The 27,500-nt window shown below is 39.5% G+C and overlaps 1 protein-coding gene across 6 annotated transcripts in view; it reads left to right on the top strand.

The window, feature by feature from the left end:
• The window catches only part of LOC135089534 (uncharacterized), a 177,131-nt gene that overhangs the window by 118,100 nt on the left and 31,531 nt on the right, over positions 1 to 27,500 (top strand). Inside the window, exon 10 of one of the 6 annotated variants that reach the window (XM_063985183.1) lies at positions 14,356 to 16,033. The exons of 4 other annotated variants lie outside the window; for them this stretch is intronic. In XM_063985183.1, coding sequence (XP_063841253.1) covers positions 14,356 to 14,637 — 282 coding nt within the window. In that variant the 3' untranslated portion in view covers positions 14,638 to 16,033. Of the gene's footprint in view, positions 1 to 1,651; positions 2,287 to 14,355; positions 16,034 to 27,500 lie in introns of those variants that run through there. One more of the 6 variants, XM_063985186.1, reaches the window with a different exon arrangement.

Below are 27,500 nucleotides of genomic sequence, written 5' to 3'. Positions count from 1 at the left end.
TAAATGTTTAAGAATCTTTCAATTGAGGATATATTAAAAACTTTAGAGAGGCAGTCAATTAAAACAACAGGATGGTAGTTGCGGGATTAGAGCACTCTTTTCAAAAACAGGCTGAATGTAGGTAAACTTCAAGCAAGAATAAAAGGAATATGTTTATAGATAGGGTTGGAAGAGTTTGATTAGGCAAGGTTTAAGCGCGAAAGCACAGTTTCAAAGATAAAAAGAAGGGACGCCATCAGGTCCATTAGTCTTTCGAAGGTTATGGCCAACTGGAGGATGAAAAACATCACTGCGAAGGATGTTAATGGGTAGCATGAAGTAGTCGGTCGGTGGGGGAGGGGGTGGAACAAGAGTTTTTTTTTTTTTTTTTTTTTTTTTAGCAAAGGTTCGAAATAAAGGAGGGAAAGATGATGGAGGCAAAGTTATTGGAGACATTTTTGGCTATGTGCCAGATATCAAGAGGTGAGTTGGATCTTGATAAATGTTAACAATTTTATTAATGAATGAGTTTTAGGCTAGTTGGAGAACAGACTTGGCGTGATTCTGGGCAGAAATATAAACTGCCTGAGATTCTGGTGATGGAAGGCTCAAGTACCCTTTGTTTTGTAAGGTTTGGAAGGTATTTAGGTAGATAGCAGGAGTAAGGAATGTAGGCCTCTATGCCAGACACTATCACCTCAGCACACAGAGACGGATCTCTGACACTGATGCGGTAGTCATTCCAGTAGAAATCAGAATAATACCTCCTCAGATTCCCCCAATTAGCAAAGGTAAAAGGCCAGCGGCACCTCCGCTTTGGGATATCTTGAGAAGGAACTGGAGCGATAAGACAAGATACAGATATGAGGTTGTGATCAGAGGAGGCCAAAGAAAGAGAAAGGGTGACAGTATAAGCAGAAAGAATAGAGATTAGGAAAATGTCAAGAATGTACATGTCCTCAAGACGGTCAGGAATAAGAGTAGGGTGTTACACCAGTTGCTCTAGATCGTAGAGAATGGAAAAGTTAAAACCTACTTGACCAGGATAGTCAGTGAGTGAAGAGGAAAACCAAAGCTGTTGGTAATCATTGAAGTTTCCAAGAATGGAGATTTCCGCAAAAGGGAAAAGAGTCAGGATATGCCTCACTTTAAAAGTTAAGTATTCAATTTTTTTTTTTTTTTCTCAGAGGCGTTACGTGAGAGGTATACAGAATAGATAAATTTAGTATGAAAGTGACTTTTTAGTCATCTCGAGATGATAGAAAATTCGGAAAATCCAAGTCCTTGGGCATGAGAGTAAATCAAGTCGCTAATTAAGTGTTACGTTGTTAATCAAGTTGGCTCTGAAAACAACATATTTTCTTTTATTATTCTCTAACCCATTTTCTATTTTCTTATATATATATATATATATATATATATATATATATATATATATATATATATATATATATATATATATATATATATATATATATATATATATATATATATATATATATATATATATATATATATTATATTATATTATATTATTATTATAAACAATCTGGGATCTGTTTATTCATAAAATGCCATAAAAAAAAATCATTTCTTTATTCTCACGTGCTTTGTGTTCATGTATATAGGAAAGAAGAGTGATTTGGATGGTGTGTTTATGGAAAATTTACAGGGACCATCTGGCAACACTTCTCTGGAGGTTGTTTTGAGCGATGGGAGCGTCCTTAGTGGAGATGGCTGTGTTTGGATGATTTGTGGAAGCTGGAGAGATTGCTTGGAAGTGTTGGATGTGAGATAACGTTGCCCTGAGATTCAGGATGAGGTTGGTGTATCTTATAGGGTTCAAGAGCTCCTGTCTAATGAAACTGAGTTATTCAGCTGTGTTCGGTGTTGAGTAGTGGAGCTTTGTGGGCTGAGGAAGTGAAGTGTTTTTGACAGCCGTGGTGTTGCGAGCTGTGGTGAGTTGTATTGGTGAAGTGGTGATGCTTTGAGAAATTTGAGGCGTTGAAGTGTGAATATTGTGAGGAAATTTGTATCTGGGTTGTGTCCAAGAAAATATTTCAGCGACCTGTGAGAGGGTTAAAGGTGTTTTTTGATGTGCAGTGTGATGCCGTATGTTAGTGTGTGTAACCTTAGGAAATGCTTATGGTGAAATAAGACACACGAGTGTGGGAAGTTGTGCAGTGACTGAGTGAAGGAGGTAAGTTGAGTTGGACTAGGGTAGAAGTTATTCCCTAGATTTTCCTAATGTGCATAATTTTGTTTTGTAAGTTTGTATCAGTGAGAATATACTCTTTGTTTGTATTATTATTTGTATGTTTTATCCCAACCCATCTAGCACTGAGTGTGGGTTCTGGAGTGGAGAACTGTGCCAAGGTAAAAGTTAAAGGAAAGGGTTAACTTGGTACCGGCTAGGATAGATCGAATGGGTTATTCCAAACCCTTAACATCTAAATCTTTAAAACTTTCTGGGATTAGAGTAACGTCCACTCTCTCAGAAAGAAAACCGGAACGTGACTTTATTCCGTTGTTCAACAGATTAAAAGAAATTGCAAGAAATTGAAAATAGTAATTTTTTTTCTTTTATGTCCTAAGTCAAATACGTTGTATGCATACCTCATTGTGTGTGTGTGTGTGTGTGTGTGTGCATATATATATATATATATATATATATATATATATATATATATATATATATATATATATATATATATATATATATATATATATATATATATATATATATATATATATATATATATATATATATATATATATATATATATATATATATATATATATATATATATATATATCCCCACTGTTTCCTGCCCCTCCGCAAAGCTGCCACAACTGGACTAGGTCTCCCTAATTCATGTACGTGAGTGTGTGCAGGGGTTAATACGTGTTACAAGGTCCACTTTTGACACGTGCACTCTTCTTATCAACGGGCATAACACAGGTCACACGAATGAGGTCGCCAGTCTGTTTACGCACCCACAGACAAGGGAAATACTACAACAACAATTAATTCCCACAGCTGTGAAAGGATCGACAAACACGGAGAAACAGTTACAACGAGCAGCATCATGTATATGGTCGAGGTATAAAAACCCTGATGGACAATCGCCCACGTAACGAATTCCCCCCACTGTCCACCGGCGTGTTATAGCCTCTTGGTGAGTAGTGTTGTTTACTGCCTCCTGGACGGCAGCCCTGATCAGGGCCTGAAGAGGGGGCAAATTTCACTACATTACTAATCACTTTTAAGTCCTCTGCGGCTGAGCAACCTCAGCATTTAATACAACAAACTCACTAACAAGAGACATGGATACAGACAAGTGTCCATAAACACATAGGAGGGTAATTTACCTCTCACTGTATAAGAACTCGGCAAGCACGCACACGCAGCCGAAGAAAAAGTGTGCCACTCTCCAACTCTGCTGCTACGGGGAGGGAGGGAGGAACAAGAAAGGGAGGTCAAGTGAAATACACACACTCGCTCCGCCCGCCAGCTCTCTCTCAGCTCTGGCTTTTATGAATACTTTAATTATGTCAATTCTCATGACTAAGCTATAGGGGATAGGTGGATACTGACAACTTTATCCCCAAGGGTAAATCTTCTGCTATTAACTGTGTGAGTCTCAATCAAAAGGGACATTTCAAAATATGGTAAATTAATTTGGGAAAGAGAGACTATGCGCGCGAGGATTCTTTCGTAATATCATGGGGGTGAACGTCCACCTGTAATCGTACGTCTGTCATCTGTATATATATATATATATATATATATATATATATATATATATATATATATATATATATATATATATATATATATATATATATATATATATATATATATATATATATATATATAGTTGCATGCAATAAGGTAAAGCGAGGTAACACGAACAAGAGAGGAAGAAGTGAGAGAGAATTAAGAATGAAGAGGAAGAGGATGAGAGAGAGTGCGAACGCCAGACATACGATTAAGAATGGCAGCTAACTGCCATGTGATTTCCCTGACTAATTTACCCTAGTTATAACTGAATCTTTTTTTTTTTTTTTTCAGTTTGAGCCCTACCTAGTTTATAGCAGACGGGTTTCTCTTGACGATAAAGTAACCAGTATTCATCCAATCCTCATAATTTAATCGCTAGAATTTTCAGAAGAGAAATGCTAGCCCGTGCTAAGAGAGACGTGGCGGGCGGGGCTCGCCTACTCTAAACTATATAAATTACACTAAACTAGGCTAATCGGATCTCGTTTAAGGTATTGCGTCATTTAGGGTATTTTTAGGGTACGTACGATTAAGAACGGGAGCTAGCTGCCATGAGATTGCCATAAGAATCCCCGCAGGAACAGACTGTCTTCCATGACTAATCTATCCTAGTATTAATTGATTTTTTTTAGTTTCAGTGCCAACTAGTTTATAGTAGAAGAGTTTCTTTTTGACGATAAAATAATCAGTATTCATCCAGTTCTCATAATTTAATTGCTAGAATTCTAAGAAGTGCAATGTTTTTTTCATGCTAACCTGTTCTGAGAGAGACGTCGAGCAGGGCTCGCCTACCCTAATCTTATCTTAAGATACGATTAAGCTCGCCTAATCGTATCTTGCTTAGCGTATTGGATCATTTAGGGTAATTCTAGAGTAATCAGGACGAAATGAAAAAAAAAAAAAAATATATATATATATATATATATATTTTTTTTTTTTTTTTTTTTTTTTTTTTTATGTAGAAAGAACACTGGCCAAGGGCAACAAAAATCTAATAAAAAAAATGCCCACTAAAATGCCAGTCCCATAAAAGGGTCAAAGCAGTGGTCAAAAATTGGTGGATAAGTGTCTTGAAACCTCCCTCTTGAAGGAATTCAAGTCATAGGAAGGTGGAAATACAGAAGCAGGCAGGGAGTTCCAGAGTTTACCAGAGAAAGGGATGAATGATTGAGAATACTGGTTAACTCTTGCGTTAGAGAGGTGGACAGAATAGGGGTGAGAGAAAGAAGAAAGTCTTGTGCAGCGAGGCCACGGAAGGAGGGGAAGCATGCAGTTAGCAAGATCAGAAGAGCAGTTGGCATGAAAATAGCGGTAGAAGACAGCTAGATATGCAACATTGCAACGGTGAGAGAGGGGCTGAAGACAGTCAGTTAGAGGAGAGGAGTGGATGACACGAAAAGCTTTTGATTCCACCCTGTCTAGAAGAGCAATATGAGTGGAACCCCCCCAGGACATGTGAAGCATACTCCATACATGGACGGATAAGGCCCTTGTACAGAGTTAGCAGCTGGGGGGCTGAGAAAAACTGGCGGAGACGTCTCAGAACACCTAACTTCATAGAAGCTGTTTTAGCTAGAGATGAGATGTGAAGTTTCCAGTTCAGATTATAAGTAAAGGACAGACCGAGGATGTTCAGTGTAGAAGAGGGGGACAGTTGAGTGTCATTGAAGAAGAGGGGATAGTTGTCTGGAAGGTTGTGTCGAGTTGATGGATGGAGGAATTGAGTTTTTGAGGCATTGAACAATACCAAGTTTGCTCTGCCCCAATCAGAAATTTTAGAAAGATCAGAAGTCAGGCGTTCTGTGGCTTCCCTGCGTGATATGTTTACCTCCTGAAGGGTTGGACGTCTATGAAAAGACGTGGAAAAGTGCAGGGTGGTATCATCAGCATAGGAGTGGATAGGACAAGAAGTTTTGTTTAGATCATTAATGAATAATAAGAAGAGAGTGGGTGACAGGACAGAACCCTGAGGAACACCACTGTTAATAGATTTAGGAGAAGAACAGTGACCATCTACCACAGCAGCAATAGAATGGTCAGAAAGGAAACTTGAGATGAAGTTACAGAGAGAAGGATAGAAACCGTAGGAGGGTAGTTTGGAATCAAAGCTTTGTGCCAGACTCTATCAAAGGCTTTTGATATGTCCAAGGCAACAGCAAAAGTTTCACCAAAGTCTCTAAAAGAGGATGACCAAGACTCAGTAAGGAAAGCCAGAAGAGCACCAGTAGAGCGGCCTTGACGGAACCCATACTGGCGATCAGATAGAAGGTTGTCAAGTGATAGATGTTTAAGAATCTTCCTGTTGAGGATAGATTCAAAAACTTTAGATAAGCAGGAAATTAAAGCAATAGGACGGTAGTTTGAGGGATTAGAGCGGTCACCCTTTTTAGGAACAGGTTGAATGTAGGCAAACTTCCAGCAAGAAGGAAAGGTAGATGTTGACAGACAGAGCTGAAAGAGTTTGACTAGGCAAGGTGCAAGCACGGAGGCACAGTTTCGGAGAACAATAGGAGGGACCCCATCAGGTCCATAAGCCTTCCGAGGGTTTAGGCCAGCGAGGGCATGGAAAACATCATTGCGAAGAATTTTAATACGTGGCATGAAGTAGTCAGAGGGTGGAGGAGAGGGAGGAACAAGCCCAGAATCGTCCAAGGTAGAGTTTTTAGCAAAGGTTTGAGCAAAGAGTTCAGCTTTAGAAATAGATGTGATAGCAGTGGTGCCATCTGGTTGAAGTAGAGGAGGGAAAGAAGAAGAAGCAAAGTTATTGGAGATGTTTTTGACTAGATGCCAGAAATCACGAGGGGAGTTAGATCTTGAAAGGTTTTGACATTTTCTGTTAATGAAGGAGTTTTTGGCTAGTTGGAGAACAGACTTGGCATGGTTCCGGGCAGAAATATAAAGTGCATGAGATTCGGGTGATGGAAGGCTTAAGTACCTTTTGTGGGCCACCTCTGTATCATGTATAGCACGAGAACAAGCTGTGTTAAACCAAGGTTTAGAAGGTTTAGGATGAGAAAAAGAGTGAGGAATGTACGCCTCCATGCCAGACACTATCACCTCTGTTATGTGCTCAGCACACAAAGACGGTTCTCTGACACGGAAGCAGTAGTCATTCCAAGGAAAATCAGCAAAATACCTCCTCAGGTCCCCCCAATTAGCAGAGGCAAAACGCCAGAGGCACCTTCGCTTAGGGGGATCCTGAGGAGGGATTGGAGTGATAGGACAAGATAAAGATATGAGATTGTGATCGGAGGAGCCCAACGGAGAAGAAAGGGTGACAGCATAAGCAGAAGGATTAGAGGTCAGGAAAAGGTCAAGAATGTTGGGCGTATCTCCAAGACGGTAAGGAATATGAGTAGGGTGTTGCACCAATTGCTGTAGGTCATGGAGGATAGCAGAGTTGTAGGCTAGTTCACCAGGATGGTCACTGAAGGGAGAGGAAAGCCAAAGCTGGTGGTGAACATTGAAGTCTCCAAGAATGGAGATCTCTGCAAAAGGGAAGAGGGTCAGAATGTGCTCCACTTTGGAAGTTAAGTAGTCAGAGGAGTTAGGAGAGAGGTATACAGCACAGATAAATTTAGTATGAGAATGACTCTGTAGTTGTAGCCAGATGGTGGAAAACTCGGAAGATTCAAGATCGTGGGCACGAGAGCAGGTTAAGTCATTGTGCATATAAACGCAACATCCAGCTTTGGATAAAAAATGAGGATAAAGAAAGTAGGAGGGAATAGAAAAGGGGCTACTGTCAGTTGCCTCAGACACCTGAGTTTCAGTGAGGAAAAGAAGATGAGGTTTAGAATAGGAGAGGTGGTGTTCTACAGATTGAAAATTAGATCTTAGACCGCAAATGTTGCAGAAGTTAATGAAGAAAAAGTTGAGGGGGGGTGTCAAGACACTTAGGGTCGTCGACGGAAAGGCAGTCCGACCTGGGGACATTTATGGTCCCCTCCCCAGATGGGGACTCTGAGGCTGGTGTAGGAGTCGCCATGAGTTTAAAATTTTTGAGTGAAGGGTGTGTGTGTTATTAGGTGCTTGTAGTTTCGTGTGGAGGAAGAGAGTTGTCTTTAGAGGGCAGGCTGTGACTGCCCCCTTGTGTTGTGAGACACAAAGGGAAACGTTCAGTGAGGTCACAGCTGGGTTTAATGATAAGTTCACAGCACCCCCTGAACAGTGCTTTAGACCTCACTGGGAGTAATTATCGTTTCGGCAGGTGTCTACTGCCTCCTCCTCAGATATATATATATATATATATATATATATATATATATATATATATATATATATATATATATATATATATATATATATAATGCAATGTTGCATTTATAGCTGTCTTCTACCACTATTTTCATGCTAACTGCTCTTCTGATCTTGCTAACTGCATGCCTCCCCTCCTCCCGCGGCCTCGCTGCACAAGACTTTCTTCTTTCTCTCACCCCTATTCTGTCCACCTCTCTAACGCAAGAATTAACCAGTATTCTCAATCATTCATCCCTTTCTCTGGTAAACTCTGGAACTCCCTGCCTGCTTCTGTATTTCCACCTTCCTATGACTTGAATTCCTTCAAGAGGGAGGTTTCAAGACACTTATCCTTCAATTTTTGACTACCGCTTTGGACGCTTTTTATGGGACTGGCATTTCAGTGGGCTTTTTTTTTATCGGATTTTTGTTGCCCTTGGTCAGTGTCCCTTCTACATAAAAAAAAAAAATAAATAAATAAATAAAAAAGAAAAAAAAAAAAAATATATATATATATATATATATATATATATATATATATATATATATATATATATATATATATATATATATATATATATATATATATATATATATATATATATATATATATATTTATTTATTTATTTATTTATTTATTTATTTATTTATTTATTTTTATTTATTTATTTTTTTATGTAGGAGGGACACTGACCAAGGGCAACAAAAATCCGATAAAAAAAAAAAATGCCCACTGAAATGCCAGTCCCATAAAGAGGGTACAAAGCGGTAGCCAAAAATTGAAGGATAAGCGTCTTGAAACGGTGCTGCCAAACCTTGTACTAGGCCAATTATCGGATTAGAGCCTATGTGTCACTGATAACCTTACTCCCCACACACCATCTCTCTCTCTCTCTCTCTCTCTCTCTCTCTCTCTCTCTCTCTCTCTCTCTCTCTCTCTGCATATATAATCTACATTTCATGCAAATATTTTTTCATCAGAGAATCACTAGAATTATGAATCACTTATCTTATGAATCACTAGTATTTGAGAAAAGAATTTTGCCTGTCAGTCAAACTACCTCTCTCTCTCTCTCTCTCTCTCTCTCTCTCTCTCTCTCTCTCTCTCTCTCTCTCTCTCTCTCTCTCTGCAATCTACATTTCTTGCAAATTTATTTTCATCAGAGATCTATTCTTGCCTATGAATCATTAAAATTTGAGAAAAAATCCACTGTTTGTCAGTCAGTCAAGCTGCTCTCTCTCTCTCTCTCTCTCTCTCTCTCTCTCTCTCTCTCTCTCTCTCTCTCTCTCTCTCTCTCTCTCTCTCCATTGTGAATTTCGTTTAAATGTAATAGTTTTCCTTTTAGATATGATGTTTCCCTTAAACTATAATGCTATATATTTTTTTTTAGTTACGACTCTTTTTCCACACCACCATCGAGGTAAAAGTCAAGGCACATTTTTTTTTTTGTTTATAGAGGTTTCCCCTGGAGGCCTAATCCTCTCTCTTATCATTAATCAGACAGCATTCCGTCTGAACTTTCAGCAATGTCGATGATCAGAGAATTCACGAAGTGATCCACCACTGTGTCTTGTTGCCCATCTTCTTGAAGGTGTTCAACATGGGGCAATAGCTTGCATCCAGTTGTGTGGCGTGATGTGACGCAAGGCTTACTTCACCAGATGTTTCAAGTCAGCTATTTTAAAGTTATTTTGTTTGGCGATATAAGACTTGACCTGAGCCCATATGAGCTCAGTGGGGTTGTATTGACAGTGGTATGTTGGTAACCCTACATCCCTATGGCCTGCCAAGTCTGCAATACTTTCAATGGGATATTTTTTTTCTCCGATTGCTTATTTCTTGGTAAGCTCATACAGCTCTGCCTTCAGTAGTTCACACTGAGATGGACATCTTTCCTTTCAAGCCACTTCTTCAGTTCCGCCTTCCTCCACGAAGAGCTTGGTACTTTCTCTCGTAGCACGGAGTGTTAAGGAGCGTTATCCATGACGATGACGGAGTTTGGTGCGATGTTGGGCAGCAGCTGATTCCTGAACAGCTCCTCAAACACCGTGGAATTCATACGTTTGTGGTAATCCCGTCGTTTTTTTTTTGCCTGGAAGATCAGTTCTACATTATTGATGAAACCATCTTTTGTTTCTGCCTGGAGAATTATGAGACAGCCTCCCTTTCCTGTCGGTGGTTGTACTCCTTTTGCTGCTCCAAATGTGGTGTCAGTCCAACATTTTCCTACGGTGTAACTTTGGTTGAGCCAGGTCTCATCCAGGTAAACGATGTTCGCCTGGGAAGACTGCTTCAGACGCCGCGTTTCTCTCAAAAATCAGATACGGGCAGCAACAACATCACTCCTATCCATGAGAAATCTGCGGCCATCAACTTTTCTGTATCTGAATCCAATATCTGAAAATCTTCTGTAGAGATTCAGTGTATCCTTTGAAGGAAATATTTTCCTCTGTGTCATGTGAGCTTCACCGGGAGATGAACAAGTTCTAACTGTTGCCTCGCTCACGTTGGTGGCTTTCGCTATTCGGGTAACAGCTCTTGAGGGGTCAAGTAATGACCCTCTATTAGCCTTTTCTTCCCAAAAATACTTATTAAACAGAGTAAATAAGCTCTTTTCTCGGCTGTGGAGGTGACGAGAACGAGCGCGAAAGGAAGTGACCTATGGATTAACACGGTCAGTCTGACTGTGTGACCTCACTCGGTCATCCATGGAAAAGTTCCAACGCCTGGAGGAAACGCTGGCAAGTATTGTGGTGTCTGTAAAAAAAAAAAAATAAATAAAAAAAAAACAATGCAAGTGTCATTAAAAAAAGGATGGTGAGGTATTAACAAACGGTGGCAGTGGCCACAACGGCCTTTCCACCCTCACAACCAAACACAACCCGGACTTCATCACTCTTCTGTTCCCGGCCCTGAGACACAATCAAAGCCACCTGGGAGGTCTTGGAAGTAGGAGCCGTTACTAATTTTGGGCAATTGTAATTAAAATGCCCAGTATTCTTGCAGTAATGGTACATGAGCTGCATACCATAACGCGGAGTGCTGTGTTGCATACTCCCAGACTGTCTCCGTCATCAGCTAGATGGAGACTTATTACCAACATGGTTAAATCGCCCCGACTTATTTCCAAAACCACCACTATACTCGTATTGTGGACTTCCAGAGAAACTGTTGTTCTGAAGCCTCCCTTTTGAAGTTCAAGTCATAGGAAGATGGAAATACAGAAGCAGGCAGGGAGTTCCAGAGTTTACCAGAGAAAGGGGTGAATAATTGAGAATACTGGTTAATTCTTGCATTAGAGAGATGGACTGAATAGGAATGAGAGAAAGAAGAAAGTCTTTTGCAGTGAGGTCGCGGGAGGAGGAGAGGTATGCAGTTAGCAAGATCAAAAGAGCAGTTAGTATGAAAATAACGGTAGAAGACAGCAAAAGATGCAACATTGCGGCGATGAAAAAAAGTGGCTAAAAAGGAGTTGAGAAGATGAAAGGAGTTGATGAAAGGAAAAAAATTAGATTCCACCCTGTCTAAAAGAGTGGTAAGAGTGGAACCCTTGTATCAGTCTTAATATATATATATATATATATATATATATATATATATATATATATATATATATATATATATATATATATATATATATATATATATATATATATATATATATATATATATATATATATATCCATTCCACATGCGGTGTGCTCATACGTTCACCCCATGTGTGCCCATGGCCAACCAGTCTTTTCTAATTTTAACCTCTCTCCTCCTTCTCTCTCTCTCTCTCTCTCTCTCTCTCTCTCTCTCTCTCTCTCTCTCTCTCTCTCTCTCTCTCTCTCTCTCTCTCAAGGGAATTCACACACACTTCCAATCCTTAGGGAAAACACCTGCACTTCTGAGTCTTCCTCCCTGGTCATTGGCCAAAATAACGACCGCTGTCATAGTCAATTTGCCCTATTTCCTAGCATCTCATTGGTCATTTCTTCACCCCAAAAGCTGTATCATGATCCATTTCTCTGACGCAAATAGAGCCTGTATACATAGTCGGTCTCAGTCAGTCAGTCAGTCAGTCCGAGTCAGTCCATTCGCAGTCAGAGTCCGAGAGAGTCAATCTTATCTTGAGAGAGTCTGGTCAGTTCATCCTCAGTCCACAAACAGTCCAGCTGATTTCAGTTCAGAGAGAGAGCGCACGATCATTCGTCACGTCTGTAATAAACTGTCTCGTATCAAGTGTGTTCATTCTCTCCATTATTAAATCAAGAACTTTTATAAATCGTGTCTTTTACTCGCACACATCAACAATATCAACCATCCACGATCTCCATGCTACTAACAATACCAAACTCACTACCCGGTCCTCCACACTACCACCACACCAAACTCCTCATTTGATCCAGCGGTGGCAAGGATCATCTCAACAGAGGCGGCAAGTATCTCGTCTAAACTAGAACAGGGGTAGCAATGGGTGGATAAGACACTCTCACTTTTATTCACATCGAAACCAGTGGTGACAGCAAGCAATCAGAACATCCCCTCCCCCCCAGACATGTGAAGTATATCCAATACATGGACGGATTAAGCCCTTGCACAGAGTTAGCAACAGAGGGGCGGGGTGTGAGAAAAACTGGTGGAGACGTCTCAGAAAGCGTAACTTCATAAAGGCTGTTTTATCTAGATATGAGACGTGAAGTTTCCAGTTTAGATTATAAGAAAAGGACAGACCGAGGATTTTTAGTATAGAAGAAGGGGGCAGTTGAGTGTGTGCTCTTCACTGAAATTGTCCCTTTCAAGAACATGGCTGACGATTCTTTCTCTGCGAGTGGAGAATGATTCTATTGGTGTTATAATATTCTCTTGCCTGTACATGAGTGAAATAGGCCAAAGACCTCATATGTGTAAACTGGTGTTATGACCGTCTGTGCAAAGGGTATAAGAGTCAAACGGGAACTTTGTAACCCATATGAAGCCTTGCACCAAGTCACATAGGTGGTGACTTGATGGGGAGCTATCCCTGTTCGAGGCAGCTGTAAGAGGAACAGGAATCTGTCGTCGTAACAGAAACTGGCGATCTCGCCAGGATAACTGGAAGGTTTGTAGCCACGTGTGGATACAGTTACTTCTTATGTTTCGTTGTTCTTTGTTCACCCGCACTCAGCTTACGCCATGGAGGGAAAGGCTAGTAGCAGGAGTGGCTCGCGACTTGAGTCTCCTGCCTCTGCAGGAGACAATGGCAGTGTAGATCTGACATAACTAAATCAAAACTAAATTGAACCTTAAACTTAACAAAAGCAAAGCAACTAATGATACGAAAAGAAATCAATGCCCAAATTTAAATTAAACATCTTAAGACACTACAAAAAAAAAAACTTGCCCCCTCCCCCGTGACACTGGTGACAGCGATGGGATGAACCTGTTACTTGGCGTGAGGCACCCTAAGGGGAAAAATGGAAAGAGTGAGCCTTGTGGGCCATAGTCAGCTGCCCCATGGTCTGGATCTGCCAAGGGCGGAAGTAAGAATTTTTAGAGCACCTGGAGATAAGGCTTACTGTTTTAATCACAAATTTAGATGTCAATATACAATAATATAAACTAACTTCCCTAAAGAAAAATTTCCAAGTAGAGATCAAACAACAAAAATAAAAGTTTGTCATGGATTGCCATCCGAGGCCTAAAAGAAATTGGAGGCCTTCTTAGAAGAGAGCTACCCTTTAACTAAATTTATATATATAATTGAACATGAGACACTTTCTTTCAGTAAAAATCTTATTCTGAAATGTATGCAATAAACAAGAGGAAAGTAAAAGTGTATCAGGGAAAACCAGCCCGTTGTAAGGATGCATTACTAACCCAAATCAAACAATTGTCAAGGAAAGTGGGAGGTTTGATGAAAAAGTGTAGTAGGAAGAAGCTGTGCACTTATGCTGTAAGAATAATCATGACATCCAGGAGTGATGGGAACCAGATACCGTAGTTGACTAATACGGAAAAATACCTTCCCTACCATATCCATCACTGTAAATCAGCGATTAGTGCGGGCCTCAATAGATACCGGTAGTGGCTACACAGCAATCAGCAGCACAGACTCTAAATTGCGAGATTAATCAGAGACGTGCAACTCTTCTCCTAAGAGGAGTAACAGGGACACCTTTAAAAATACAAGGCCCAGTGTGACTGAACATAGAAGTAGGAGAGAAAAGAGTATGCAAACGGTGGATTTCCGTAGTACCGGATAGCTATCTGAATTCGTAGCTGCTGTTAGGTTGTGATGTTCTAGAAAAAGATAAACTGACCTGTGATTATAAGAAACAAACTCCAGTATAGAGAAATGAACTCTATCCTATCATTTTTTTTCCAGAAAAGAGGACGAGTAGAGAGAGTCACTGTCGTTCCTTGCAGGCTTATGACCATTAACCAGCTCAGGGTTGATCAAAAAGTGAATCTGCCCCCTTACCAAACGAAATTTATTCCAATCAATATTAAGGAAAACCCAAGAACTACAGTAGTTATCCATCTAGAAAAGAATACCAAACGTACTCCATTCCCATTTTGTACCACAGTGAATGAACAGCAACAAGTATACTTCCCCAGTGAAAACGCAAGTAAAGCCCATATCATATTTCTCCAGAAACTTCTTTAGTGTCTCATGAAGTAGGAGTGGTACATGAGGCAAAGGTATTTTCAACTAATCCCATACAAAATTATTTAATGCCATACATGGTCCAAATTTAAAGTGAAGGCAATAGAGAAGAAAGACTAAGTTGAATGGAAACACCTAACCAAAACCCAAAAGGAGAATATCAACTCAGTTGTTCTAAAATATAATTTTTTTTTTTATTTTTGACTCCAATGAAATTGGAACTTTTGACCAATCAACTGTAAAAAATAATATTTCCAATCCAAAACTAGTAAGAGCACCCAGCTGCGACAGAGATCATAGCGGAGATGCTGACAGAAATGGAAGAGAAACAGATAATAGAGCTATCAACAGCAGCATGGCTTAGTCCCATAGATTTAGTCAATAAACCTGATGGAACCAAAAGGATGTGCTTACATTATAGGGGAGTAAATCAGCATTTAGAGGCCGACATTTACCCCCTACCACGGCTGGAAGAATTAGTGGAAACAGCAGCAGATCATAAATATTGCGCCACTAGATTTGAAAGCATATTTTCAAGTAACCTAACATGAAAACAGTTGCGACGTCACTACCTTTAGTGATGGCGTCTCTTTGTTTAGACCTAGGAAATTATCTTTTGGAGATTTTTGTTCCCCAGCTATTTATTTATTTATTTTATTTTTTTCCTGGCAAATTGCTCAAATCTTAGCCCCACTAGTAAGAGAAGGCTGGGTCAGAAATTATCTAGATGACCTCACTGTGTGGGATCATGATTTTAATGCACTAACCACCAGATTAGATAAACTATTTCAAAAATTAACTGAGAGTGGAACAAAATCTTTCTTAGTGTAAATTTAGACAAACTGAAGTAAAATTCTTAGGTCACATTGTTTCAGAAAATGGCTGTCGTCTAAATCCTGCAAATGTAGAGGCAGTAGTGAGGATGCAACCTCCCACTAATGTAAAGGAAATATGAAATTTCATTGGTACGTGCGGGTTTTGTAAGAAACATATTGAAAATTTCGCTAAGATTGCTGCCCCATTCACTAGCTTGACCAGATCAAATGTAGAATTTAAGTGGATAAAAAAATGCCAAAAGTCTTCTGAAACCCTTAAAACAAAATCTGTATAGGCCCCTGCGTTAGTAAGAGCAGATTTCTCCAAAAAGTTTATAGTCACCACTGATGCAAACAACACTCATGTGGGATAAATACTTAGCCAAATTCAAGATAATGGCACTACCTCTGCCATAGGGTATTTTTCCAGAAAACTTAAAGCTGCAGAAAATAGATACCCCCCATTGACAAACAAGCTTATCGTATAAATACTTTCAACATTACCTCTGGAATACAAAATTTACAGTACTCACAGATCACCAACCTTTAGTCAGCATATTGAAAAAGAAAAAAGTCCTCAAGAATGAACCGGTGGATAATAGAAAAAAAAGAAAATAAATAAAAAGAAAAAAAAAATATATATAATATATATATATATATATATATATATATATATATATATATATATATATATATATATATATATATATATATATATATATATATATATATATATATATATAATTTTTGACATTGCCTATGTAAATGGGAAACATAATTATGGGGCTGACCAACTTTCTAGGGCTGTGGCAACAATCCAGCATATCAATGAATTAGCTTACGTGGGGAAAACCAAACAGAACTTAGAGAGCTACAAATAGAGAGCCATGATTTAATACTTGTAGGGAGGTCAGATACCAAATAAATGCTATTATCCTCGGACAACCCTCTCCCAGTTTACAATGTATGATGATTTATTCTATTATGTGACAAAACAAAAAGATTGCAGATTAAATTTCAACCTTGTAGTTCCAAAGTTAAAGAGGAAACCCTTAAATTTTCACATATAAAGTCAGGCCATTTAGGCCAAAAGAAAACATTAATCAGGGTAGAGAGTCTGTTTTACTGGTGTAATTTGGTAGGAGGTATAAAAAATTATGTCAGAAGGTGCTTTCTATGTTAACAAACAAAAAGAAACCAAGGACCCCAACAACAATGAAAGTAATTGCCTGCTGTATATAAACCTTAAGATAGGATAGGAACCGATTTAACTGACATGACTGCAGGCATCATCAACTTTAGGTATGTACTCACAGTAGTGGATCCTTTTAGCAGGTAAACTAGGTTTTACCCCCTCAAAAATAAGAATACTGATGGGATAGAAACAAGGCAAATTTGTATAACCGATTTTGGTAGTCCTAGAGGGATAGTCTCAGATAATGGCGGGGAATTTACATCACGGGACTTCAAGTAGTTCTGCTGGAGGGACCAGATGGATGTCCACTACACCATTCCATATCACCCCCGAAGCAAAGCCATTGTTGAGCGCCCTGAACCCTGAAGACGATTCTGACCGCCTTCTGCCAGGAGTACCCTCTCCGCTGACCCAAGGTGCTGGCCCAGTGCCAGACAATACTCAACACGGCCGTCCACACTACCACAGTATAACAACCATACTTCGCCTTCTTCTCCAGGTATCCCCCTAGGTTAGGCGGTGGATGCTTACCTAGCATAGAGGGAGATGAAGGAGGAGAAACAGGAGAAAATGTGCCGACGATTGCAAATCGGGGGCGAAGGATTGAAAAAACTAGAAGTAAACTCCCTAGTGTGGGTAAGAAATGAGACTTTCTTGCCGGCTACGTGTAAAAAACTCAATGTGAAGTAGGTCGGTCACTACCAAATGGTGGAAGTGTTGAGGGATGGTGACGCTTATGTCCTTAATAACTTGTTTAGTGGGCATACCCTCCAGCGCCCCATAGAGAAAATAAAATCATATTGGGGGGAGGGGAGAGTGGGTGATGGAACCTCCGGAAATAAGAGTGCCAAAGACTCAGTAGGAGGAAGTCCCTGCCAGAATGAGGAAACCTCCCAGAAAGTATATAGAAAAGTGCCATATTAGATTTAAGGTGTAAGAGTAAGTGGTGGCGGTTGTTAAGTTTGGATGCATCTCAGCAGACCCCAACTCTGAAAGAGAGAGAGAGAGAGAGAGAGAGAGAGAGAGAGAGAGAGAGAGAGAGAGAGAGAGAGAGAGAGAGAGAGAGAGAGAGAGAGAGAGAGAGAGAGAGAGAGAGAACAAAAATGAAAAGAAATGATCGTTCTACGATTACAAAAGGAAAGGGTCCTCCTATGTATAAAAGTTTGTAGACCTTGTTTTTTACTAATGGTTAGGGTTTAGATCCCAAACCCAAAGGTTTTCCCAAAAGTTCACCCCAGTGAACTTTTGTTCATCCCAAAGGTGCAAGAGTGAGTGCATCTTCAGGACGGGTGGACCACTAGGCCAAAATTCTGAGATTGTCTGTTGGGATTGATAGTTGAGCGGAAGAGTGACTGGTTAACTGCATTTTCTAGTTTTTTGGATGATTGATTTGTATTTATTTATTTATTTATTTATTCATTTATTTTATTTTATTTATTTATTTTCTTTTTATATGTGGATTTATTGATTTGTATTTTTATATCTGTATTTTTTGGGGGATGTTAGGTTAGGGATCTCTCCGGTTCTCTCTCGATTCAGAGGGCCACACTGCCTGTACTTCGTATAAAAAGAGGGATGATGTGATGGGAGACAGATCACTGGTTCTTGGGGGACGTGTTCCGGCCAAGGTATAAAATGAAGAATATGACATGTGTGATAAGTGATGTGTGTGACTTTTTTTTTTTTTTGTATAGGTGTTATTTCTTTGGTACAGTTTGTATTTCTGATATGTATGTTATATGACATGTTTAGATTAGGGTATATTTTGTGGTTGTGACTTTTCGAAATCCCAAGGGTACAACTATGTCATGGGACAAAACAGCAAATGGGAAAAAAAAAAAAAGAATATAACACCATAAAAATAATAATGATTATTTAAATTTTTTTTATGGCCTGAAGGAACGGTCATGAATATAAAAATTTACTTTCTTCTTGGTTATGTAAATAAAATTTTGTATATACTTATTCAATCAGTAAAACAAAAACAAGAACAAAAAAAATGAAATTGTGAGCTATCAATTCTTAAATTAGATGTTGACATATGGAGATGAAGAAGGCGCGCACAGAGGATATTCCATGGGTTACAGGGCAACTGTAAAATTACCATATTCCCGGTTTCTGCTGGGCCAGTCACAAAAAAAAGATCCCATTACAAAATATTGTAGATTAAGAAGAAATATGTTACAACTGATAATACTATGCATTTTGATAAAAAAAATAAATAAATCTCTCTTAATATTTAAATCCAAAAACTATTAATAGACAGTGTTAGAGTCCGGGAGTACGTGGGACCATAAACAAAAATGTTCAAGAATAATTTGTAAATGTGGAAGGGTGATAAACTATTAAGGATATTGCAAAATTATGTCTTATAGGTAGGCGGAAGACTAGTTCCTGGGATGTACGGGGCCTCTCTCTCTCTCTCTCTCTCTCTCTCTCTCTCTCTCTCTCTCTCTCTCTCTCTCTCTCTCTCTCTCTCTCTCTCTCTCTCTCTCTCTCTCTCTCTCTATATATATATATATATGTTACAGTCAATACCTGAATCCAGACAATTTGTAAAGTGACTTATTTTTTCAGGCAATTTGTGAACTGCCTGGTTAGGTTAGGTTAGGTTAGGTTAACCTAACCTAACCTAACCTAACCTAACCTAACCTAACCTAACCTAACCAGGCAGTTCACAAATTGCCTGAAAAAATAAGTCACTTTACAAATTGTCTGGATTCAGGTATTGACTGTAACATATATATATATATATATATATATATATATATATATATATATATATATATATATATATATATATATATATATATATATACCTCGTATTCGATATATGCGAGTTCGAAATATGCAAATTTGCTCATATGCGACTAACCTAAATGTGCCAGTTATTCGTTTTATACGAAAAAAAAAAGTTATTATACGAGTAGCGGCACTGGTGTGACTGGTTGGTGAGGTATGATGGCTGATTCGCACTAGAGGGTGGCGGATGCAAATGTTTTCCCGCACTTTCCTTGACTATAATTAACCTTTTCCTCCCTTTGATCCTAAATTTAATTCTCAGGTAAATAATTATCAGCTTGAATCGTAGATTTTGGGTGTGTCTCCTCGGAAGCAATCAGCAGCTCTGGGTTGTCATATTCGAAGATCTACCCTGAATGAGGTACATGTAACTTCGAGTATAATATCAATGTTCTGATTTCCCTTCAGTAAGATTCAAAATACATATGAATATATAGTAGGTCATATAGTATATAGTATGTCATATAGTAAAAAAAAAAAGAAAAAAGAAAAACATGAACATTTTAACTTAACGTTTGAGATTACAGAATTTCAGACGTTTATTTCATGTTTGAAACTCGTATTCCGCTTTGGTTTGCTGACAGCCTCATTTTCTCTGCCAAACGTAAGACTCATTTCCCCTCTCCCTCTACTGAGACAAAAATGCATTTCCCTTACAGATACAAAAAAAAAAAAAAATCATGGAAACCAAAGTGATAGAGGAGGTAATTCTAAACAAAAAAATGCTTATGGCTTTTTCCGCTGCGATGAATCCTTACTGAGGTTAAACGGGACACTGTGCGAGCATCCCATTCTGTTCGGCTACACCGCCGCTGCACATCAGTCTCACAGTAACTCTGTTACGGGAGGATCTACTCACTCTTCGAGACTGGAGCAACTATTCTGTGCTTCTTTTGTGACTACATTATGGGTCCTAAACGTCCAACTCCTAGTACAAATGGTGAACCTTCAGTTTAGCGCAAAAGGACTGTTTTTACTCTGGAAACTAAATTAAAAAATGTGAAGGGAGCAGAAGGTGGTGAGGATGCGTCTGCTTTGGCAGTGTGTACAATCTCGGAGAGTCTGCAATCCGCAACATTGTAAAAAGTGGTGATAAAATTCGTGTTGCAGTGATTCAGTCATCAGCCTTTCATCTAAAATGGATGGAAAAGTTATTGATCATGCACACTGACCATACAAATAGAAAGAAAAGTTGTGTGTTGAATGTTACGTTAAGGTGCAAGGCGCTGAGGATCTGTGAGCGTTTGTGTCATGAAGCAGGTGACGATGCTCCTGTTGAGCCACTTTTGGCTAGTAAAGGTTGGTTTGCCAGATTTATAAAAAGGAACAATTTTCATAATCTGGCTATTCGTGGTGAGCATGCAAGTGCAGACCATGACGCTGCTGCACGTTAACCTGGAGAGCTTCAGCAAATCATTGAGAAGTTATGCGTAACAAGAAAACATATTTTCAACGCAGATGAAACGGGCTTGTTTTGGGAATGCATGCCACTCAGAGCATACATAACCAAACAAGAAAAAGCAGCACCTGGATTCAAAGCTGCCAAAGATAGACTCACGCTCCTTTTATGTGGAAATGCTGAAGGTGACTGTAAACTGAAGTCTCTGTTAGTGTACCGATATGAGAACCCCCAAGCCTTAAAAGGATTAAATAAAAATAAGCTGCCTGTTCTCTGGATATCTAATAAGAAAGCTCCGGTAACAGGGCAGGTGTTCGAAGATTGGTCCACCAAGCACTTTGCAGTAGAGGCTGAACGATATTGTAGGGAGCAGAACCCGACCTTTAAAGTTCTCCTTTCATTGAACAATGCTTCTGGACACCCAAAAGACTAGGACAGCATTATCCCGTTACCTGCCACTTAACACTCCTTCACTAATCCAACCTTTTGACCAGGGCATCATCTCTACTTTCAAAGCATATTTTCTGCGTTGGACCTTCAATGAACTATTATTAGAAGGAACTTATGATTTTGAAGCCCCTGGAATGTAGCCTAGTGACCGAATGGTGCAAGTCCTTTAATACTCGTGCCGCAAATAACAACATTGGAATGTCTTGGAAAGAAATGAAAGCTTTTACCGTTAATGTTTCTTGGAAAACAATTTGGAATGATGCTGTGCACTCCACTGGATTTCCGTCATTTGCAGGAACCTTGCAACAATGTGTAGACCTTGGACGTCGTGTACACAGTGTGTTGACCTTGTCCTTGCAGACAAGGAGCCCGATGACATCATCGAGCTTATCGACTATCACGCTGAAGAGTTGTCTCTGGATGACCTGACGGCACAAAAGAGGATGAAGATGAGTCTGATGAAGTGGAGTTAAAGGTCAAAGACATGACCATGAAAGAAAGGGCCGTACTTTATAAGCTTAGTGAAGACCTTGCACAGGCTGCCATACACATGGATCCCAGTTTAGAGCGGAGTCAACACTTCAGACGTGCAATTCAAGGTGCTATCGCATCTTACAAGACCTTTTATGCACAAAAGCAGAATATATATATATATATATATATATATATATATATATATATATATATATATATATATATATATATATATATATATATATATATATATATATATATATATATATATATATAATGATAATTACTCCCGGTGAGGTCTAAAGCACTGGATCAGGGGGTGTTGCGAACTTATCATTAAAACCAGCGATGACCTCACTGGACGTTTCCCTTTGTGTCTCACATCACAAGTGGGCAGTCACAGCCTGCCCTCTAAAGACAACTCTCTTCCTCCACACAAGACTACAATCACCTAATAGCATACACACCCTTCACTCAAAATTTCAAAATTATCATGGCGACTCCCACACCAGCCTCGGAGTCCCCATCTGGGAAGGGGACCACAAATGTTCCCAGGTCGGACTGTCCTGACAACGACCCTAAGCGTCTTGACACCCCCCTCAACTTTTTCTTCATTAACATTTGCAACATTCGCGGTCTAAAATCTAGTTTTTCAATCTGTAGAACACCACCTCTCCTCTTCTAAACCTCATCTTCTTTTCCTCACTGAAACTCAGGTGTCTGAGACAACTGACAATAGCCCCTTTTCTGTTCCCTCCTACTTTCTCTATCCGCATTTGCGATCCAAAGCTGGATGTTGCGTTTATGTGCACAATGACTTAACCTGCTCTCGTGCCTACGCTCTTGAATCTTCCGAGTTTTCTACCATCTGGCTACGACTACAGAGTCACTCTCAAACTAAATTTATCTGTGCTGTTTACCTCTCACTTAATTTCTCTGACTATAAGAAATTCTTTAACTACTTAACTTCTAAAGTGGAGCATATTCTGACTTTCTTCCCTTTTGCAGAGATCTCCATTCTTGGAGACTTCAATGTTCACCACCAACTTTGGCTTTCCTCTCCCTTCACTGACCATCCTGGTGAGCTAGCCTTCAACTTTGCTATCCTCCATGACCTAGAGCAATTGGTGCAACACCCTAACCGTATTCCTGACCGTTTTGGAGATACGCCCAACATTCTTGACTATTTTCCTGACTTCTAATCCTTCTGCTTATGCTGTCATCCTCTCTTCTCCGTTGGGCTCCTCCGATCCCAATCTCATATCTGTATCTTGTCCTATCTCTCAAATCCCTCCTCAGGATCCCCCTAAGCGAAGGTGCCTCTGGCGTTTTGCCTCTGCTGGTTGGGAGAACCTGAGGAGGTATTTTGCTGATTTTCCTTGGAATGGCTACTGCTTCCGTGCCAGAGACCCGTCTTTGTGTGCTGAGCGCATAACAGAGGTGATAGTGTCTGGTATGGAGGCGTACATTCCTCCCTTTTTTTATCGACCTAAACCTTCCAAATCTTCGTTAAACACAGCTTCTTCTCATACTATACATGATAGAGAGGCGGCCCACAAAGGGTTCTTCCATCATCAGAATCTCATGCACTTTATATTTCTGCCCAAAACCATGCCAAGTCTGTTCTCCAACTAGCCAAAAACTCCTTCTTTAACAGAAAGTGTCAAAATCATTCAAGTTCTAACTCCCCTCGTGACTTCTGGCATCTAGCCAGAAGTTTCTCCTCCACCCTCAGACTACTTCATGCTACCTATTAAAATTCTTCACAATGATGTTTTCCATGCCCTCTCTGGCCTAAACCTACGAAAGGCTTATGGACCTGATGGGATTCCTCCTATTGTTCTCCGAAACTGTGCCTCCGTGCTTGCACCTTGCCTAGTCAAACTCTTTCAGCTCTGTCTGTCAATATCTACCTTTCCTTCTTGCTGGAAGTTTGCCTACATTCAGCCTGTTCCTAAAAAGGGTGACCGTTCTAATTCCTCAGACTACCGTCCTATTACTTTAATTTCCTGCCTATCTAAAAGTTTTTGAATCTATCTTCAACAGGAAGATTCTTAAACATCTATCACTTCATAACCTTCTATCTGATCGCCGGTATGGGTTCCGTCAAGATCGCTCTACTGGTGATCTGGGTTTCCTTACTGAGTTTGGTCATCCACTTTTAGAGATTTTGGTGAAATTTTTGCGGTTGCCCTGGATATATCAAAAACTTTTGGTAGAATCTGGCAAAAAGCTTTGATTTCCAAACTACCCTCATACGGCTTCTTTCCTTCTCTCTATAACTTCATCACAAAATTCCTTTCTGACCATTCTGTTGCTGCTTTGGTACACGGTCACTGTTCTTCTCTTAAATCTATTACCAGTGGTGTTCCTCGGGCTTCTGTCCTGTTACCCACTCTCTTCTTGTTATTCATCAATGACCTTCTGAACCAAACTTCTTGTCCTATCCACTCCTACGCTGATGATACCACCCTGCACTTTTCTACGTCTTTTCATAGACGTCCAAGCCTTCAGGAAGTAAACATTTCACTTAGGGAAGCCACAGAACGCCTAACTTCTGATCTTTCTAAAATTTCTGATTGGGGCAGAGCAAACTTGGTATTGCTCAATGCATCAAAAACTCAATTCCTCTATCTATCAACTTCACACAACCTTTCAGACAACTATCCTCTCTTCTTCAATGACACTCAATTGTCCCCCTCTTCTACACTGAACATCCTCGGTCTGTCCTTTACTTATAATCTATACTGGAAATTTCACATCTCATCTCTAGCTAAAACAGCTTCTATGAAGTTAGGTGTTCTGAGACGTCTCCGCCAGTTTTTCTCATCTCCCCCCCCCCGACAGCTGCTAACTCTGTACAAAGGCCTTATTCACTTATGTATGGAAAATGTTTCACATGTCTGAGGGAGTTCCACTCATACCGCTCTGTTAGACAGGGTGAAATGGAAAGCTTTTTGTCTCATCATTTGTCTCTGTCTCATCAACTCTTCAGCGTCTTTCTCATCACCGCAATATTGCATATCTAACAATCTTCTACCGCTATTTTCATGCTAACTGCTCTTTTGATCTTACTAACTGCATGCCTCCCTTTCTCCTGCGGCCTTGCTGCACAAGACTTTCTGCTTTCTCTCACCCTTTTTCTGTTCACCTCTCTAATGCAAGAGTTAATCAGTATTCACAATCATTCATCACTTTTGTTCTGGTAAACTCTGGAACTTCCTGCCTGTTTCTGTATTTCCACCTTTCTATGATTTGAATTCCTTCAAGAGAGAGGTTTCAAGACACTCATCCTTAAATTTTTTACTCCTGTTTTGGACCCTTTTCTAGGACTGTCATATCCGTGGGCTTTTTTTTCTTTTTTATTGGAGTTTTTGTTGCCCTTGGCAACAAAAAAATATATATATAAAATATATATACATATATATATATATATATATATATATATATATATATATATATATATATATATATATATATATATATATATATATATATATATATATATATATATATATATATATATATATATATATATTCATCTATTTATTTGTTTATTTATGTGGGAGGTACACCAGCCAAGGGCAACGAAAGTTCAATAAAAAAAAAAAATCCCCACTGAGGTGTCGGTCCCCGAACAGGGTCTGAAGCGATGCTTAAAAAGTGAAGGATAAGTATCTTGAAACCTCCCTCTTGAAGAAATCAAGTCATAAAAATATGGAAATACAAAAATAGGTAGGAAGTTCTAGAGTTTACCAGAGAAAGGGATGGATGATTGTGAATACTTCTTAATTCTTGCATTAGAGAGGTGAACAGAAAAGGGGTGAGAGACAACAGAAAGTCTTGTGCAGCGAGGCCGCGAGAGGAAGGGAGGCCTGCAGTTAGCAAGATCAAAAAAGCAGTTAACACGAAAATAGCGGTAGAAGATAGTAATAGATGCAACATTGCGGTGATGAGAATGAGACTGAAGACAGAGGAGAAGAGTTAATGAGACGAAAAGCTTTTCATTCCACCCTGTCTAAAAGAGCGGTATAAGTGGAACCCCTTCAGACATGTTAGCAGTTACAAAGTTAGCAGCTGGGGGTTGAGAAAAACTGGTGGAGACGTCTCAGAACACTTAACTTAACAGAAGATGTTTTTAGCTAGAGATGAGATGTGGAGTTCCAGTTTAAATTATAAGAAAAGGACATATCGAGAGTGTTCAGTGTAAAAGAGGAGGAAGGGGGATTATTGAGTGTCATTGAAGAAGAGGGTATATTTGTCTGGAAGGTTGTGTTGAGTTGATAGAATAAGGAATCGAGTTTTTGAGGTAATGGACAATACCAAGTTTGCTATGCCCCAATCAGAAATTTCAGAAAGATCAGAAGTCAGCTGTGGCTTCCCTGCGTGAACTGTTTACATCCTGAAGGGTTGAACGTCTATGAAAAAAGCAGGATGGTATCATGAGCGTAAGAGTGGATAGGACAAGAAGTTTTGTTAAGAAGATCATTGATGAATAATAGGAAGAGAGTGGGTGACAGAAGAGGAAACTCTGACCTTCTGTTAATAGATTTATGAGAACAGTGACCGTCTACCACAGAAGCAGTAGAACAGTCAGAAAGGAAACAAAAGATAAAGTTACAGATAGAAGGATATAAACAGTAGAAAGGTAATTTGGAAATCTAAGCTTTGTGCCAGATTATCAAAAACTTTTGATATGTCTAAGTCAGAAGGAAAATTTTCACCAAAATCTCTAAAAGAGAATGACCAAGACTCAGTAAGGAAGTAGATCACCAGTAGATCACCAGTAGATCACCAGTAGAGCGGCCTTGACGGAACCCATACTGCGATTCAGGTAAAAGGTTGTGAAGTGATAGATGTTTAAGATTCTTCCTGTTGAGAATATTCAAAAACTTTAGATAGGTAGGAAATTAAAGAATAAGACAGTAGTTTCAGGATTAGAACGGTCACCCTTTTTACGAACAGAAGGAATGTAGGCAAACTTCCAGCAAGACTGAAAGGTAGATGTTGACAGACAGAGCTGGAAGAGTTTGACTAGGCAAGGTGCAATCACGTAGGCACAGTTTCGAAGAACAATACGTTTGAGCGAAGAGTTTAGCTTTAGAGATACGAGCAGATGTAATAGCATTGGTGTCATCTGGTTGAAATAAAGGAGGGAAAGAAGAAGCAAAGTTATTGGAGGTATTTTTGGCTAGATGCCACAAGTCACGAAGGGAGTTGGATCTTGAAAGATTTTGACACTTTCTAGTAATGAAGGAGTTTTTGGCTAATTGGAGAAGAGACTTAGCATTTTTCTGGACAGAAATATAAAACGCATGAGATTCTGGAGATGGAAGGCTCAAGTACCTTTTGTAGGCCACTGCTCTGTCATGTATAACACGAGAACAAGCTGTGGTAAACCAAGGTTTGGAAGGTTTACGCCGAGAAAAAATAAATAAAAAAAAAAAAAATGAGGAATGTACTTTCCATGACATCACTATCACCTCTTATGCGCTCGGCACACAGAGACGGATCTCTGACACGGAAGCAGTAGTCACTCCAAGGAGAATCAGCAAAATACCTCCTCAGGTCCCCCAACTAGCAAAGGCAAAACGCCGGAGGCACTTCCGCTTAAGGGTGATCCTGAGGAGGGATTGGAGCGATAGGACAAGATACAGGTATGAGATTGTGATCGGGGGAGCCCAACGGAGAAAAAAGAGCAACAGCATAAGCAGATGGATTAGAGGTA

This window comes from Scylla paramamosain, chromosome 33, assembly GCF_035594125.1.
Source record: "Scylla paramamosain isolate STU-SP2022 chromosome 33, ASM3559412v1, whole genome shotgun sequence".
NCBI lineage: Eukaryota > Metazoa > Arthropoda > Malacostraca > Decapoda > Portunidae > Scylla > Scylla paramamosain.
This window is presented reverse-complemented; position numbering and strand designations above follow the sequence as displayed.